The sequence below is a fragment of the Castor canadensis genome, chromosome 15 (genome assembly GCF_047511655.1).
Source record: "Castor canadensis chromosome 15, mCasCan1.hap1v2, whole genome shotgun sequence".
NCBI lineage: Eukaryota > Metazoa > Chordata > Mammalia > Rodentia > Castoridae > Castor > Castor canadensis.
The window spans coordinates 50,444,993-50,463,190 of NC_133400.1; the positions used below are offsets into that span (position 1 = coordinate 50,444,993).

The window sequence follows — 18,198 nt, forward strand, 5'->3', positions numbered from 1 at the left end:
CTTAACATCAAACCTAGAGCCTCACATGTGCTAGGCAGGTGCTCCACCATGACCTACATTTGCAGTCCTTAAGTTTAACTTCATAAAAATTAATAATATTGAGTCCAATATGCCAATTTCTTTTTGTTTCCAAACTAATCATTTCTCCCTAAGCACCTTTTCTAGACCTCCAGGCCAGTGCTATGTTATCCCATACTCTGTCTCCCTGTTAGTTATAGTGAGGCTTCACAGAATAAGGGTAGTTTGCTTCTGCTGTACTGTGTCCTAACAGAGGAATCATAAGCAGTCTGGCCTAGTGTGGAGCACAGTACAGTGAGTGACAGCTAGGACTGTGGCCAGAGAGAAATGAGTTCAAATGCTATTAGTACTTTCCTAACTGAAGAGAAGCTGTTTTATGTTCTCTAAGCCTTAGCTTTCTCCTCTGTAAAACTGGCCAAGGATGAAGAAGAAAGAGAATGTGAAATTCCAGCTAATCTTTAAGTTTCAGTTTAAATTGCCCCTCTCATCCTACTGATTTGAAATTGAAAAGGATCTACAAATGTGAAACAAGAAAGGGAGAGAAAAAAATTGAAAAGTTGGAAGGACAAACACCCATATGTAACTGTGACTTCCTCTTGTGGTAGGATTTTAAAATTCTTTAATTTTCTTTGTTGTAATTTTACACATATGCTAAATTTTCTCCCATGAGTAGATAAAATTTATTAGTAGAAAAAATAATATACTTTATTTGAAAATCTGCTTCCATCTTATACAAAAATTAACTCAAAAATCATAGATTTGAATGTAGCATATAAAACTACAAAATGTTTCAGAGAAAATCTTCAGGGTCTTTGATTTAGTGAAGAATTTTTAGACATGACAACAAAAGCATGATCCTAAAAAGGAAACTAAAATTGGATCTCATCAAAATTTAAAATTTGTTCTGTGAAAGATCGTTAAGTAGATGAAAAGACACACTCCAAATAGAAAATGTGTTTGCAAACTACATTTCTGACAAAGGATTCTTTTTTAGGATATACAGAGAACTCAACAGTAAAAAAGCAAATAATTGCCAGGTGTGTTGGCAGTGGCTCACACCTGTAATTCTAGCTATTGGGGGTGGGTGGGGGGATAGGGGGATGGAAATTGGGAATATCACAGTTCAAGGCCAGCCTCGGCAAAAAGTTAGTGAGACCCCATCTCAATCAATAGTTGGGCGTGGTCATGTGTGCCTGTCATCTCAGCTACAGGAGAAGCACAAATAGGAGAATCACCAGTCTGGGGAAAAAGTGAGACACTATCCCCAAAATAGCTAATGCAAAAAGGGCTGGTTCATGCTCAAGTTGGAGCACCTGCCTAGTAAGTGCCAGGCCCCAGTACCATCAAAACCAAATAAAGCCAATCCAATCAGAAAATGCACCAAAGACATGAAAAGATAATCCTAGCTATTCAGGAGGCAGAGATCCAAACAAATAAAAAATAAGAATATGTTCATTGTTATTGAAGTACAAATCAAAATCACAAGGAGATATCAGTGCACGCTTGTGAGAATGGCTACAATTAAAAGTATAACACCAATGCCTGTGCAGATGCAGAGATGAACGCTCATATATTGCTGGTGGGAATGTAAAATGGTATAGCTGGTCCAGAAAGAATGCTGGAGATATTTACAAATCTAAACTTGTGCTTACCATATGACCCAATAATAACACTCCTAAGCACTTATCCCCAAGAAATGAAAACTTAAGTTTGCACAAAATTTATGTATGATGCTGAGCGCTAATAGCTCATGCATGTAATCTTAGCTATTCAGGAGGCAAAGATAAAGAGGAACATGACTTGAAGCCAGCCCAGGGTAAGTAGTTCACGAGGCCCTGTCTTGCAAATACCCAATATAGAAATGGGCTGGTGGAGTGGCTCAAGTGGTAGAGCACCTACCTAGCAAGCATGAACTTTTGGGTTCAAACCCTAGTACCATCAAAAAATAAATTTGTACATCAATGTTTTTACTGCAGTTACTTTTTAAATTATCATATTATTATTGTACTGGGGTATATTGTGACATTTATGACAGTGCTAACAATATATCTTAGGTTAAATTCACCCCTCCTAGCCAGGTGCCTGTGGCTCATGCCTGTAATCCTAGCTACTCAGGAGGCAGAGATTAGGAGGATTGTGGTTCAAAGGCAGCCTGGGCAAATAGTTCTTGAGCTCCCATCTTGAAAAACCCTTCACACACACACAAAAAGTCACCCCTCCATCATTCTCCTTTATCCCTCCTTCCCCCTTAGAATAGTTTCAACAGATCTCATTTTTCCATTTTTGTACATGGGTACACCATATTCACCCTTCTATACCCTTTCCTTGTGTCTTCCCCCCTCACACTGGCACCAACCCCCAGACAGGACCTGTTTTACCTTCCCGTCCTCCATTTTCAATAAAAACATTTCTGTTTGTTTAAAATAGCTGTATGTAGCATTTCATTATGACATTTCCATGTAGATATGTATTATATTCAGAATAGGTATAAACTCATCTGCTCCATTTTTCTCCTTTCTACCTTATTCCCCTTCTTATGGTGATTTCAACAGGTTTAAAAAATTTTATATTCATCTTCTTATAGAAAGTACATCAGCCATATTCACCTTCTTTATTTCCTTCTTTTATCCTCCTCTTGTTAATATCCTCCCCTTAGCTTGATCTGTTTTTCATTCCCTTTTTTTTTTTTTTTTTTTGCAGTACTGGGGTTTGAACTCAGGGCCTCAAGCTGGCTAGGAAGGCGCTCTACCACTTGAGTCACTGAGCCAGTCCTCTTTTGTGATGGGTTTATTTTTTTTTATAACAAAGTATTTATGTTGTTTATTTTGGAAACATATTTTGGAAATACGTTTCAAAGAATCCTGGTTTTCCCTATTTGATAATATAAAAGTATAATTTTTCAAACTTTTGATCCTTCATTGGTTGCATTTCTTTGTGCTGGAGTCAGATCAGGGGTTTCCACAGCCAGGCATGGACCCAGCCCCAGGGCCATGAGATGAGCTAGTCCAAACTCAGGCACATTCCTGGCTCACAAAGGTTTGAAGTAATCAGTCAAGCATATTTTGCCTCCCCTGTACATTTTTGCTGTCTTCCATCCAGCTCAGGGACTACAGTTTCTGGAGCAGTAGTGGGATATGTAATAGAAATGTCAAACTCCATGTCAAACTCATATTTGAGGAGGTCATGGATGTATCAGCATTTTCCAAACCACTGGGTCCCTTCCATGTTGGACTCTAGTTGGAACCAATCATTGTCTGCATTCTTGTTCTCCACATGCCAGATAAGGGAGTGATATTCCTCCTTTAGTCGCTGTACCCACAACTCCTGATCCTGAGGTCTAGCGTTGGTTTTTAGCACTGGGAGCTCAGACACGACCTGCTGGGTGTCCTCATCTGGCATCTTGGACCAGGACAACCATGGAATTGTTCTGTACCTTGATTGCGGTGGTGGATATAAGATTATAATCTATGTGTGTGATAAAATGATGTAGACCTATATCCAACATTATACCGATGTCAACTTTCTGACTTTGTTTTGATACTGTAATTATGTACCCAGAGTCCTAGGCCAGAGGCCTGATTTCAGGGGTTCCAACACATCATGTCTGGACACTTGCTCCCAAAGAAAGCAAATAAAAGTCATAGTGAAAAGGCAGGATTTTCATCAAAATGGCCGTTTTGGAAGATGGAAAGTAAGTATCTCAGTCCATCTTAGGTTATTCACGTGAGTATTAGGTTTAACTAGAGGAAGTACTGGGGCAGAGGTATGCATAGTTAAGCAGTCTTGGTTAAACTGTGATCTGGTTGATCATTATTTCAGTTCTGTTTGCACATGATGGCTGACCCAAAGAAGTCCTTATCTCTTGAAGGGACAATCCATTTTCCATGAGATGATTGCTCCTGCTTTGGAGTGATCTCATCATGGAGTGAGCAGTCTTCTAGACTGCTATTCCTGGAATCCAAGATGACTGCAGGACTTCCAGTTACCTTTTTCAGGGTCAGTAACAGGACATTGCAAAATCTGACCCTAAGATACCTCAGTTACTCTTATCTCTGTGCCTTCAGCCTTGATAGGAAATGAGATATATTGGGTATTGATTGCTGGTTTTTAGATAGACACTCCTTGAGTGATTAACATGCATATGTGCAAGGGACTGACTCAAAGTTTTAAGACAAAAGAGAGATGCAAAATGGAGGCAGGAGTGCTAGGCTTTCATCCTTCTTTTCCTTACCTGTGAGCCTAAAGGAGGACTTAGTTTTAGCCAAAGCAGTTTCTAAGTACCTATTTTAATTATATAAACTGTAACTATTGGTAGAAAGTGGATGGACATACACTGGGACCTGTCATTTTCTTTGAAACTTCCAATGAATCTATAATTATTATTATTTTAAAAATTACCATCCTTTACATAGTAGGTGGCATGAACCCCCTGCAGTTATAATTCAGGAAGAAGCCCACTTCTGCCATCCCAGTGTTCTTCCTGACTTATTGCTAACACACTGTCTCTTCTCACACTTACTTGTTATGTTTTGGTTCCTAAGCATGTCTCCATGTTCACTGAGGGAAGGATTTGGATTTCAGCCCCCAGATTTTTTTTTTATTGTTGTGCTAGGCATTTACAAAAGTTCTTACAATATATCAAATATGTCATTCTTGAACTCACCCCCTTCACCATTCTCCTTTATTCCGCTTTGCTGCCATTCCTAAAACAGTTTCAACAGGTATCATTTTTCCATATACATACATGTATACACAGTATTTGCACTATAATCACCCTCCCACAACCTTTTCCTACCTTCCCCTCTTCCCCACTGGTACCAACCCCCCAGGCAGGCAGGTAGGTCCTGTTCTGCCCTCCTGTTCTCTGATTTTGTAAAATAAAAAAAAATGACATTTTTGTTTGTATAAGATAGCTACATAGAGTTTCTTTCTGACATTTCCATGTATAAGTGTATTATAACCTGGATTGGTTCATCTTCTCTATTTTTCCTCTTTCTGCCTTTGTCCCCTTTTTATGGTGGTTTCAACAGGTTTAAAAATTCTATATCCATTCTTGTATAGAGGGTACATTAGCCATATTCACCTTCTTAATCTTCTTCTTTTACCCTGTTCCTCCCATATGTGACCTCCCCTTACTGTGACCTGTTTTTCATAATATTGCTGTATTTGTATTAGGTCTATATTCCACATATGAGAGAAACTTATGTGGCTTTTGTACCTGGCTAACTTCACTTAAGATGGTGTTCTCCAGATCCATCCATTTACCTGCAAATGACAAAGTTTCATTCTTCTTTGTGTCTAAATAAAATTCCATTGTACATAAATACCACATTATCTTAATCCATCCATCAGTAGTGATCAGCCCCCAGATTTAAGAGTGGTTGTTTTGTATGTGAACTTCATGAGTGAGATATAGTGGGGTCTGTGAGAGGGGGTGCCAATGGCCTTTGTGGGACTGGGCTATAAGTAGGGAAGGAGGCAGATAACCACACTCATTAGGGAGATAACTGGGGCATAGATGAATCAGTGCTGGGAGAAACAATTTGCCATGTGGCCTCAATGTCCCCATACATTCCTTCTGGATATGCTATGAATGTAAAGCCCTGACTGCTCTTTGCTAGGACTGTTCTTTGCTAGCGTTGTGTTTTAGTGAGCAACTTTGAGGAATAAAGTAATACCTAACCCCACCCCAACAAAGAGCAGGATTGCTTATTACTTGCTATAAAATTGACAAGTTCTCTGAACTCAGTGCTTTTCAGATGCAGTGCCTGCCTACTGCAGGCATAGTGTACACTGGTGCGTCCTAGGTTGACCCCTTGGGCGTTAAGGACATTGGATATTCATGTTGCTGGAGTAATAAGTCCTTTGTTTCTGATCCATGAGTCTTGTGTTTTCTGTTAACCCCATGAAACCTTAGCAGGTTCACTTGTTAGTTAGTATGCAAGCAGAATAAAATCCTAGACCCCACTGGAGAGGGGTTCCTGGGTACTGTGCTGTTCTGTCCTAGCTGTAGGCTCTGCAGAGAACCATACTATCTCAGCTGCTCTGAACCCTTCCAGAGGGCATCTTGTTGTTACCCTCTCACTTTATAGCTACCTTGTCTCTTCCTGTGGTCCTCTATGTGATTAACTCACACCCTTAACAGGTCCCTTAGTGGCAAAATTCAGGCCTGGCCACTGCCAAATGGTGGGTTTCTCTAGAACTTATTCATCCCTGTGCCCAGTAACTGCATTATTATCTCTCTGCTTGAAAGTTATCATCAGTATCAACTCCATCTATCTGCTTCTTTACTTCTCAGGTCTGCTGGGAAAGAAGATCCAGGGGGGACAGGGAAAAGTATGGAAGGCAAAATACAACCCTGTGCCTTCTGAAAACATATATTCATTCAAACACTTAACATATTGATTGCTAAATATCTCCAAAGTGAATCACTAATTGTTTCAGGAGCACAAAAAAAAAAAAAAGAAAGAAAAGAAAAGAAAAATAAGACTGAACAACTGAGCATTTGAAGTTATGTTTGGAATTATGTTTAGGCTTGAGCCACTTTGGATTAGGATTGTGATCTCAGACAGGTTGGCTAATCTTTTTGAGAAGTAGTTTTCCTTATTTGTAATTCAAAGTAATGTTAGAATGTGTACCTCAGGAATTGTTGTGATAACATGGAAAAAGCATTGAGCTTATTGCTGGCGACCCAGTTGCCTCCAAGTAACTAAGTTTCTACCTTCCCTTAAAATTCTCAGTTATTGCAGGTAGAGGAATGGAGATGGGGATAGGAGCTAGGGCTAGACTCAGATTAAAATGAAAAAAGAAGAGACCTAGCCCTCAGAATTCAACTCTAAAATTACTTGGATGACACCCAGAATGTAGATTAAAAACACTTTGCAATAGTTTTAAATTCAATGAATGCTTTATTTTTATCACTGTATCACATAGTAGTCAAATATTTGAGGGACTCTATTCCTTGGTTTTAGGTGGCACCTTTTGGTCTGGCATCTTTTGACAAAGGTGGAGATAAAATGAGAATGGGTTTTGATTCTTTTCCTAGTGGACCAAGGTGATTGAAATTCCCTCAATTTCTGGGTACCATAAAGTTCTATAGTTCAGTTTTAGAGTAGGGCTCTTTTGTGTCCCCAAGACCTCTTGTTAAAGCCAAGTCTACAACCTCTTGTATGCTCTTTGCTGCTATGAGCCCTGATTTAATGGCAGTGTCAATCCAGCCATGTGGCAAGGCTGTGTGCTCACCAGCAAAGTAGACATGCCCTTCTGGACGGCTGAGCTCTTGGGCATAGTCCACATATTGATAGGGGGTGAAAAAGGCAAAGGCACCGAAGGAATAAGGATCCTGGCCCCAGTGCTTGACCATGGAGTAGGGGCACAGGCTCTGCAGCTCCTCTTTTGGGTAGTCATGGACAGCAGCTAGGTCATCCAAGACAACATCCACCACACGGGCATGGTTCATAGCAGAAAAGAACAAGGAGTCATCCTCCATGGTAAAGGATGCTAAGATGACCCCTGTACCATTGGGGAAGATGTGACTGGGGTAGTAGATGAAGCGGGAAGGGCGATCCGTGATGGACTTGCCACCAAAGATGCCGTCACGTTCCCAGAAACGCTGTGTACAGGCCAGAATCACTTTGGTGGCACTATTGTAGTGGACCGAATGTAGAGCATCCTCCTTGCTGATGGAGAGGGGTGGTTGGAATCGAAGGAGCCGGGCAGCCTTGGCAGTGGTGGCCACCACCACGAAATCAGCACTCAGGCGTGCTCTGGGCTGCAGAGGGTCTGGTGTCCTGTAGGTGATGAGGACTTGGTCTCTGGACATCTCCACTTCTTCTGCTGGTGAGTGAAACCAGACTGTTCCTGGAAAGAGGGCATGATGCAAGGCTTGGGGGAGTTGGTCAAAGCCCCCGGTGATTTCATGGAACCTGAGATCAAACAGGCAAAGGAGGAAAAGGGAAACAGGTTGATTGATGGGGATGCAGAGGATGGGGCAATTGGACTAGACAGAGGCTGAGTTATCTAATGGACATGTTATGGCCATGTGTTAGGGAGATAAACAGTTGGCAAAAGAATCAACACAAGGCAGAGTGTCTGTTAGCTTCAGGAAACTAGAGGAAATTGCTACTTTGGGCTGACCAACCAGAAAAATGCATATCCCCTGGCTTATACAGCTTCCCAACTCTCAGTCACTTCCCTCCTGTCCCTCAATGGTCATGCAGGATGCCTGGTTTTGAAGCTGACAATGACTCAGGGTTCTTATGGACATGCTCAGCGTCTCCCATAATGTCCTCAGAGAGTGTTCAGCACAGAGTAGCCCTCAAAGAATGCAACCTAAACACCACTATGATCCTTCACTTGATCTGCCTTCTATTCTCCCTTATGGCAGTTATTGGATTGAGTTTAAATTGATTATCCTTGGACAAAAAGGCTGAGGAGAAGTGGGAGAATGCAAGTAGGGAAAGAAGAGGACTGGATGCCCAAATAAATAAATCTTTTAGGGCTCAGTTGTCCTTTTATAAATGTCTATTGCTTGTTTTGTCTGATCACAAAGTCCTGAATGAGAGCACTCCAGGTTGTTTTACCTTTATAACTACAGATCACATGGCCAGTAACCAAGCTGGGGTCTGGATTTTGCATCTCTGATACATCTTCCTGGACTAAATAAGAGCAAGTGTTTCCTGGAGCAGAACAGGGACCACAGTCTGTGTCATAGAGCAAGTGAAGCCCACAGCAAAACAAATTTAAGGACTCCTGATAGTCCCTTAGCCAGAGTCTCAAAGGGAACAGGGGTCCAAGATAGGCAACAGAAGTATCACTGAGAACATGCAGAAATGCATTTTCTCAGGTCCCAGGTCTACTGACTGTGGGGATAATGCCCGGCTTTCTATGCTTAACCAGCCACCCACCCTCCCCTCTGTGATTCTGAGGCTCACTGGAATTTGGAAACTCCAGCCACCCACCCTCCCCTCTGTGATTCTGAGGCTCACTGGAATTTGGAAACTCCTGCCTCCTTCCTGTCTCACTCTCATTTCTTTTGGGATTTTCACCTGGTTTGTCTACTACTTCCTTCTACAACTGTGTTTGTTAGTAACTGGCTAACCCATGCCCATTCTCCCCACCCCATTTCCTACTGGGGGTCCTGGAAGAAGGAGAGGAAGACATGCAGGGTGTCTGTGAAGGACTTATAGTAGGCAGAATCTTCGCTCAGCAGGTCCTGGATCATCTGCATTGCCCCGAGGCTCAGATTCCCCACCTTGATCAGGTACTCCTGTGATCATGTGCAGGAAAAGACAAGCAGGTCAGAATGTCCAGGGAGGTAACATGAGAGCCCTTGCTTCCCACCCAGGGACAGCAAGGAACAGAATTGGACAGGGTACAATAGCAGATGTGCACTCAGTTGGGCCCCAAGGGGTTGCCTTGCACATAGGACTTAGAGGACGGTGTTCAAAATGATCTTCTTGCTTCCAGTAACAGGGAATATAGCTAACACTTGATATGCTTTCAATGTACAAATCTTCTTCCTAGTCTTTCACTTGTATAATCCTCATGTATAATCACAAGAACCTTTGTTTTACTGGTGGAGAAACTGAGGCCCAGTCTTCATATCTATCTGCAAGTATGTGGATCAGAGCCTGGCTTCTCTGATCGTACCTATAACACCAAGCTAGGGGGAATCTGAATCCCACATATTTCTTCTTATCCTGACCTGACCTCACCTCCTATCCTATTACTTGGTTGTCCTGGCCAGTCCACCAATAAATGATTGTGAAGTTTCGCTCCTGGTACGCTCATTAGGCAGTGATTATACTCTGTGCTTTGCCCTGCTCCTTTTCCCAGCAAGGTCAGATGGCCACAACAGAGCTGGCTAGGATAGCTTCACCGATTAGGGTGGCCCATCATCTGGTCTGTGTAGGGCTGAGTTGGTCTTCTGTCATCAGTGCAGATAGCACTAAACTGAAGGTTCAGCACCTAGGCAGCAGGTCTGAAAGGAGCTTCCAAGATGGCAGCCTAGCATTAGGCTGGACAAGATGCCTCTATTAGATATGCTAGTTTAAATCAGAGATTAGCCTCAGGGCCTCACCACTCCAGGAACAGCAACATCAAGAAGTGCTACACAGACATGTGGACCAGTGTATCAGAATAGAAAGCCCAGAAATAAGCCAACACAACTACAGCCATCTGATTCTCTACAAAGGTGTAGAAAACATGTTGGAGAAAGGACAGCCTCTTCAACAAATGACACTGGTAAAATTGAATATCCACATGTAAAAGAGTGGCAAACTGTTCCTGCCTCTCACCCTGTACAAAAATAAATTCAAAGTGGATCAAAGACTTTAATGTAAGATTTGGGACTCTGAAACTAATTATGTAATTATTAGAGGAAAGGCTGAAGATCTAGGCTTTTTTTTTTTGAGCTCTTGAGTCACTCCGTCAGCCCTTTCTTGTGATGGGGTTTTCAAGGTAGGATCTCTTGAACTATTTGTCTGGGACGGCTTCAAACCTCCATCCTCCTGATCTCAGCTTCCTGAGTAGCTGGGATTATAGACATGAGCCACCTGTGCCTGGCAAAGTTTTAGTTTTTTTTTGTTGGCACTGGGGTTTGAACTCAGGGCCTCTCGCTGTGGATGTTCTTACCACTTGAGCCACTCCTCCAGTAGCAACAACTTTCTTAATAGAATTCCAATGTCTCAGGAAATAAGAGCAAGAATTGACAAATGCGATTGCATCAAATTAAAAAGCCTTCTCTACATCAAAGGAAACAATTATCAGAACAAAAAGACATCATATGGATTGGGAAATGATCTTTGCCAGGTATTCATCTGACAAGGGGATTAATATCCAGAATAAAGAGCTTAAAAAAACCGAACACCAGGGTTGGTGGAATGGCTTAAGTGGTAGATTGCCAGTCTAGCAAGTGTGAGGCCCTGAGTTCAAACCTCAGCACTCCAAAAAAAAAAAAAAAAAAGCTAAAGAACAAATAATTTAATAAATCACCAAATGAACAGTTTTCAAAAGAAGTACAAATGGCCAATAAGCACATGAAGAAGAGTTCAACATCCTTAGCCACCAAAGAAATGCAAATCAAAACAACACTGAGAACATATCACCCCAATCAGAATGGCTATCGTCAGGAAACAACAACAAGGCTAGAGGTGTGCTCAAGCATTAATGTACCTGCCTAGGAAGCACAAAGCCCTATGTTCAATCCCAATACTACCGAACAACAACAACAACAACAACAACAAATGGTAAGATGAGTGGGGGAGGAAAGAGACCTTATACACCATTGTTTGGAATATAAATTAGTGCAGCCACTATCAAAATCAATATGGAGGTTCCTAAAAAACTAAAAATAGAACTACCATATGATTCTGCTATACCACTCTTGAGCATATATCCAAAGGAATGCAAATCAGCACAGAGTAGAGTTACCTGTCCACTCATGTTTATGTCAGCACTATTCACAATAGCCAGTTATGCAGCCTCGGTGCCCATCAACCAATGAATGGAAAAGAAAATATGGTAATATACACAATGGAGTATTGTTCAGTCATAAATAAAAATGAAATTATGTCATTTTGCAAGAAAAATGGATGGAACTGGAGATCATCATGTTATACAAAATAAACCAGACACAGAAAGACAAACATCATATTTTTCACATATGTGGAATCTAGAAAAAAGGACATGAACATAAAAGGGGGACAAGGGTAGGGACTAGCAGGATGTGGGAGGGTGGAAGGGGGAGGAGAATATGATCAAAGTTCATTGTACACATGTGTGAAAAGGTCATAACGCAACCCATTTAAAAAATATTGTGAGAAAGTTAAAAAGTTGGGGGAAGGGCTGGAAGAGAAGGAATAAGAGAATAATAAAGGAGGTAAATATGATCAAAGTACATTATGCAGATATGGAAATACCATAACAAAACTCCTCACTTTGTACAATTAATATATACTAACCAAAAATAGGGGGAATAGGTTAGTACTCAAATTAGCAGTAAAAATCAAGAAGCAGCTAAATTCCAATTATGTTGTCTAATTAGGGCTGAACACAATTTTTTTTTGGTGGTACTGGGATTGAACTTAGGGCTTCACACTTGCTAAGCAGGCACTCTACTGCTTGAGTCACACCTCCCATCCTGAACACAATTTTATTATCATTACTTGGAAATATTTTTGATATGTAAATAATATAGTCAGTGGGAAAACACCAAAAGTTATTTGTTGTCAGTACAATTAAGGTTTTAATTTAGAACATATTTTTTCACCTCTATCTCTAAGACAAATAAAAATTTGCGTGTTTAAAAAAAAGTGCTTGAGGACATTCTAGATTTATTAAGACCTTTAATGTAGGTAGTCAGGACCCAGTGAGGACAATGGGTTCCCAAGTGGGCAGTGTATTATAGAGGTTTGAGGAACAGGGCACTGGAAATCTTCTCTGACTCATTTTTATTCTGTAATACCTACATCTTCTTTCTCCATCTTTCATGTCTAGACATCGAGCATCCAACAGCCAGATCATGTATGATGGTATGACTTGGATCCACAAAACCTCTTAAGCATCCAGCTCAGAAAAGCAAACCACACTCTATTGCAGCAGCTGGCTCTGATGGCCAGGATTTTCTCAATGACTATTAGCTTCTCCACTTTTGCACTCGTTTCCCCACTCAGTTTCTATTTCAGGACCAACCAGAAAAACCCAAATATCCTCCCCTAGCCAATCTTATAGGTGCCGCCCTTCTAGTTAGCTGTGTCCTGCTTCCCCATGTTAACAGCCCCCAATCAGGGCACATCTGAAACCTTCCCTGTTTTTCACCCCCTACAATCCCCCTTGTAGTGCAAGGGATTGAATCTACAGCCTCAAACATGGCAGACAGGCATTATACCATGGAGCTACTCCCCAGCCTTCCCTGTAGTCACATGCTGTGCAAGGATGTTTGCATTTTCATCAACCACCACCTATGTGGCAGTGTTCTCATGACAGTATATAGCCTAGTGAATTGTAGCCACCCTAATTTGTACAGGTAGACATTAGGATGTTTCATGACTATGTAATCACTTCTCAGACATTAGCCACCTCGATAAGCAACGCAGGACTGAACTGCACAAGGTTTTCCTACATCTGTGCCTGCTTTTGACGCTGTCAAAATGCAAATGATGGTGGTTAACTCCCTTGATATAACAAGTGCTGAATAAATAGCCTTTGACTGCTCTCCTTGGGATGGTATTTGTTTCCTTTCTTCCTTTTCTCCCTCCTTCCCTCCCTTCCTCTCTACTTTGTCCTAGTACAGTTTGCATTTTAGCAGGGCAGACAGATTGTAAAGTACATTGTGGTTAGTATTGTGCGTGGTCTCACTGGAGTGGTTTCTGGGGAACTGTGGCAGGGTGGGGGATGGGCAGCAGATGGAGGGGGCTCAGGACTGACCTTGGTGGAGAAGGAGTCATACTTCTCCAGTATCTGGCTGCAGCTTCTGCTCTTCAGCTCCTCCACAATCTGGGCAGGGAAGGAGGCAGGGAGGACATGCTGGTGAAGGTCAGCCCCACACACACCCTCAGCGCCCCCCTAGCCAGCCCCCATGCTCCATACTTCTATTTGTGAATGTGTCTGAGCTATACTTTATGAGTTCCAAGACTGTCCCAGACTGGTGTGTCCTGATGGTGAAAATTTCACCTCTACTCACAACATATGTGTAATGATTGCAGCTCATGCTCCACTGACAGCCTTGGATTTCCCTGAAGTGGGAAATCTGTCTCCTTGTCCTGTGTTGAGGATACTTCTATAGGCCTCTGAGGTCACTGTGAAGGCCTTATCCCACTGAACTGTTGAGTGAGGCTGGACTAGGGTCCCAAAGCTGGGCATGTTAATGCTGGAAAGGAAGGACAGCTGAGCAGAGGCCTCCCATGAGAACTCTCTGTCCCCACAGAACTCAGCTGTCACGCTGAGGTCCCTCTAGGCAATGGGTCAGGGAAGACAAAGGCACTGTCCGTACTGAGTAAACATTAGCCATACAGAAACAAGGTGGGTAGGTATTCAAGGCCGGGCCCATCACTGTATAGATCACAAGTCTAGAATGATGACAGCTAAAGGCACTGAAGATGGAGAAGAGAGATGGCAATTATCTTGCCCAGGGTAACGTAGCATATTCAATACAGAGCCCAGCTTGTAGGTCTTGCTCTGCCATGATGATTTCAATGGCAGTTAGGCTTGTACTTATCTGCACGTGTGGAGACATTTGGGGTATAAGAATGCACAATGACTGCTGTGCAAGTGGCTGAGATGGGAGACAAGGGAGGTAAGGCAGATGAAGGCTAAGCTGGTGGAGTGCTCCTGGAAGGCCTTCCTCTCCACTTAGAAAATCAAAGAGAAACATAAGATAGCTCTGAAGAAAGTGATAGCCTGTTCCTTGCCTTGGCTTACCTTCTGCAGTGATTCATCAAAGAGCTTTTCAGCTGTCTTCCCTATCTCATCTGCTCTCACTCGGTAGCCAAGCAGGCCAGGGTCAGCCTGCACATCCCCTGTGCGCTGACGCACTCCATTAACCAGTACCCAGGTCTGGTTGTTATGTTGGTAGAACTCCTGGAGGGTCAGCCCAAACTTCCTAACAAACTCACGAGAGAGCCTGTGGAGTGAATCAGAGACTATTCAAGTATGAACAAAGGAAGCCACCAGCTCTTCCTATTCCCTGTGTTCATATCCTGTCTCCCTTGGATTCACTGGGTCCACTCCTGGTCTCTTTCCACAGAAGGGATGCTAGGCCTCCTGGTCACTATGCCAGGCTAACAGTCATGTGGGCAGAAGAGACCTGGCCTCCATTCTTGGAGTCACACCGTGTCAGGCTGGTGCTTTATGCTGGCTGGCTTGCTCTTACTTTGTCTGAGAAATGTAGTTTTCAGATGTTCAGGTCTGGCTGCTCTAAGTCTTGGAGAGACCATGATGACTGCACAGGGAGTGTCCTCTGGGTTCATCTTCCCTGGAGGCTGTGTATATCATTCTGAGCCATCTGGGCTGCATTTTCCAAATCCCTTCTCTCCCCTTCAGGATGACCCTCCCCATCCAAGGGCTCCCATGAGACACCATACTCTCTCAGAAAGATGCTCAAATTCCCATCATTTACAAACCTAGCCAACTGCTTTTCACTTTCCAAGATGTTGACCTCTCCCAATTTTCTTTTATGATCCTCTACACAGCCTCCTAGGCAGTCAGAGAAGGTGAAGGTATAATCATTATGTGGATTAAAACATTGAGTCTGGAAGAGATTCCTAAGTAACCCTGGAGCTATGAATTAGGACAGATCCCAACCATTTGGTTTCCAGGAAAGGACTGTACCCATTGTTGTCCCTCATGGCCTCGGTGCTAACAGCCCATATCCCAGCCTTCCTCATCTGCCCCTACTTCACTCAATCATACCTGTGTGTGAGAGGGATTCTCATGGCACCCAGTTCCATGTACCACTGTGCTCCAGGAACTCTGAGGGTCTCTATTCTGCCACCGACACGTCCTGAGGCCTCTAGGACAGTCACCTAGAAAAACAGCCACTTACTGGACTCAACAAGACTGGCTACATCCTCTTTACATAACAACCTCTTCCTCCCTCCTGGCAAGCCCAGATTTACCCCCATCCTTGCCTCTTTCTGAGGTCTCTCTCTATTATGGGGCCAGACCACTTGCTTACTTACCCCTTCTGCCCAAGGCCTAACTCCTGGTCTCTGCTCCCTAACAGTGTCCACTACATGCCCTCTCACCACCCTGCTCATTGCCCATGTTTCCCATGGGAAACTCTTCCCAAGCTCCATCATGTACCTGATGGCCAGCATCCTGCAGGATCTTCGCAGCAGTGAGCCCAGCCATACCTGCCCCAATCACCACTATGTGTTTCCTTTCAGCTGTCTTCCCAAGTCCGTCTTGAGCCAGTTGAACCAGCTCTTCATACTTGGGGTCCTCAAAGCATTTGAGGAGCTGATTGTTGAAGGCCTGGGTACCCAGGCTCAGCACAGATAGGAGGGTAAGAGCCAGCCAGCCTGTGAACATAGCTGTGGAGATGACAGCCAGGCAAATGACTGAGGACCAAGGAAGTCCAGTCTTAATCCTTGATCAGAGGAGGATTATATCACTGGACTTGTGATGCAACATTCTGGTACTCTTGTCCCTTTCCTTCTTTACTAGACTGTGCATTAGTCATGGGGCCTTCCTCCTACTTGCTATCAGTTGCTCCAAATGGCCAGCAAATTACCACCCCCACACATCCATGTGTCAATGTTCCCTACTCAGGAAGCATGCAGACTGCATATGTGTTCTCATTTCAGTAAGCTGGACTGTCATGCAGACAGGTGAGGTATATGTCATCCACCCACATTGGCTTTTCCTATTTCCCTCTTGGGGTTGATGAATATTATAGTGTGAAGACCCTAACTCACTGTAGCTATGGAAGGACAAGGTAAGGATGAAAAGCCTGAGACATTAAGAAGTTGATGGTCTCTGAGTTGTAGATAGTAGGCTACTAGCTTCCCAAGTCCCAGTGAGACACCACGGGACCATTGTATTTAAAGAGTTTGCCAGATGGTGCACCTGAATTTCTGCATGTGTTTTTTTATTTTTTTGGTACTAAGATTTGAACTTTGGGTTTCATGCCTGCTAGAGAGGTGTTCAGTTTATTTTATTTATTTATTTATTTTGAGACAGAGTCTTCCGATCTATTTGCCCAGACTGACTTCAAACCACAATCCTTCTGATCTCTGCCTCCCCAAGTAGCTAAGATTACAGACATGAGCCACCAGTACCCAGCTGCATTTGTCTTTTGATGTGCTTTCATCCCATTCTGGCTCAGATCTGGGAGAAATGAACCTTCCCTTCCCTCTAGGAGCCAATAAAAGGTGTGTGTTTTGTGATTTTTGTGTTCTTGTTTTCAAAGCTATTGTCCATTATGGGCTGAATTGTGTCTTCCCAAAACTCTTACATTGAAACCCCTAGTATCTTATAAAGTGATTCTGTTTACAGATGGTGGCTTTTGAAAAGGTGATTCAATTAAAATGAAGTCATTTGGGTGGAACCTATTCCAATATGACTTATGAGAAGAGGAAATATCACACAGAAAGAAACCAAGGATGTGTACACACAGGGGAAATACCACGTGAGAACATAATGAGAAGGCAGCTATCTACAAGCCAAACAGAGGCAATAAAAAGACCAGACCTGCCACCAACAACTTGATCTGGAACACCCAGCTTCTAGAATGGTGAGAAAATAAATCTCTGTTGTTTAAGCCACCCCATCTGTGGTATTTCATTATGGCAACCTGAGCCAGCTAATACAGTCTTTTCCACTGTATCTGTCCCCATGGTGAAGAGAAAAGGGGTTGGATCTTATTTAGCTCTTTTAGGTCACATTCACTGCCACAGTTCTTTGAAAAAAATGTGTATTGAGTTTTCATGTAAATTTACATAGGTAATGTGTGAATATACCCTGGTGTCCAATCTCAGCATTTATATTTAATTTTGGCCATCTTTCTCTCTAGATTTGACATAGAAATGCTATAATGACATTATAGAAAGGAAAATACTGAAGTATCAAGTCCGTCCTCTTGGCTCACTCTCTTTCACCCCATCTCACTCATCACCATTAGCAGTTTACCACACTCCTGTTCAATTCTTGCACATGTGTTAGATAATTGCTCAATATCCTGTCTTCTTCATCTTTTTTTTTTAGTGGATCTGGAGCTTGAAGTCAGGTCATTGTGCTTGCCAAACAGGTATTCTACCACTTGAGCCACACCTCCAGTCCATTTTGCTGTGGTTATTTTGGAGATGGGATCTCATGAACTTTTTTGCCCCAGCCAGCCTCAACCCACAATCCTCCCGATCTCAGTCTCCCAAGTAGCTAGGGTTATAGGCATGAGCCATGGGTGCCTGGCTCTGTCTTCTCCATCTTGAATCAGAAACATGTCCCTTCTACATAGAGTTGGCACTTAGAGAAAGCTAAACATATTTGTTGAATACAAGGGTGGAGGAATGGACAGATGGAATGACTAAGAGATGGGAAGATGGGTGGGTAAATAAATGAGTGGATGAATGGACAGAAAGAAGGATGTGAAGGATACATGGGTGGATGCTTTGGGACTCCTGGGATATCTCTTCCAGCCTCTGCATTTCATTACAGATTCCAGGCTGAAGATAGTGCCCA

General features: G+C 42.8%; 2 protein-coding genes and 1 pseudogene across 4 annotated transcripts in view; 1 reads left to right on the forward strand and 2 right to left on the reverse strand.

The window, feature by feature from the left end:
- Window positions 1–18,198, forward strand: part of Pgbd2 (piggyBac transposable element derived 2) — an 82,934-nt gene that overhangs the window by 1,870 nt on the left and 62,866 nt on the right. The window contains exons 2-3 of one of the 3 annotated variants that reach the window (XM_074056137.1): window positions 16,702–16,892; window positions 17,017–17,254. The exons of 1 other annotated variant lie outside the window; for it this stretch is intronic. The gene's annotated coding sequence lies outside the window, so the exon portion shown is untranslated. The remainder of the gene's footprint in view (window positions 1–16,701; window positions 16,893–17,016; window positions 17,255–18,198) is intronic. One more of the 3 variants, XM_074056136.1, reaches the window with a different exon arrangement.
- On the reverse strand, window positions 2,918–3,417 carry LOC109685330 (ubiquitin-fold modifier-conjugating enzyme 1 pseudogene; annotated as a pseudogene).
- LOC109685329 (L-amino-acid oxidase-like) lies at window positions 6,907–16,127 on the reverse strand. Its single transcript, XM_074056140.1, has 6 exons — window positions 15,823–16,127; window positions 15,430–15,542; window positions 14,440–14,641; window positions 13,447–13,515; window positions 9,150–9,286; window positions 6,907–7,943 (listed from the first exon to the last, which is right to left on the reverse strand). The coding sequence occupies exons 1-6, from the start codon at window positions 16,048–16,050 to the stop codon at window positions 7,112–7,114; spliced, it is 1,581 nt and encodes a 526-aa protein (XP_073912241.1). The 5' UTR covers window positions 16,051–16,127; the 3' UTR covers window positions 6,907–7,111.

Excerpts from the sequence above, each read along its gene's own strand:
- LOC109685329 (XM_074056140.1), bottom strand. The coding sequence starts at position 16,050 with ATGTTCACAGGCTGGCTGGCTCTTACCCTCCTATCTGTGCTGAGCCTG. Across the intron at positions 15,543-15,822 it reads TGCAGGATGCTGGCCATCAG|GTGACTGTCCTAGAGGCCTC; the intron begins GTACATGATGGA and ends CTGTTTTTCTAG. Across the intron at positions 7,944-9,149 it reads TCCTTCTTCCAGGACCCCCA|GTTCCATGAAATCACCGGGG; the intron begins GTAGGAAATGGG and ends GTTTGATCTCAG.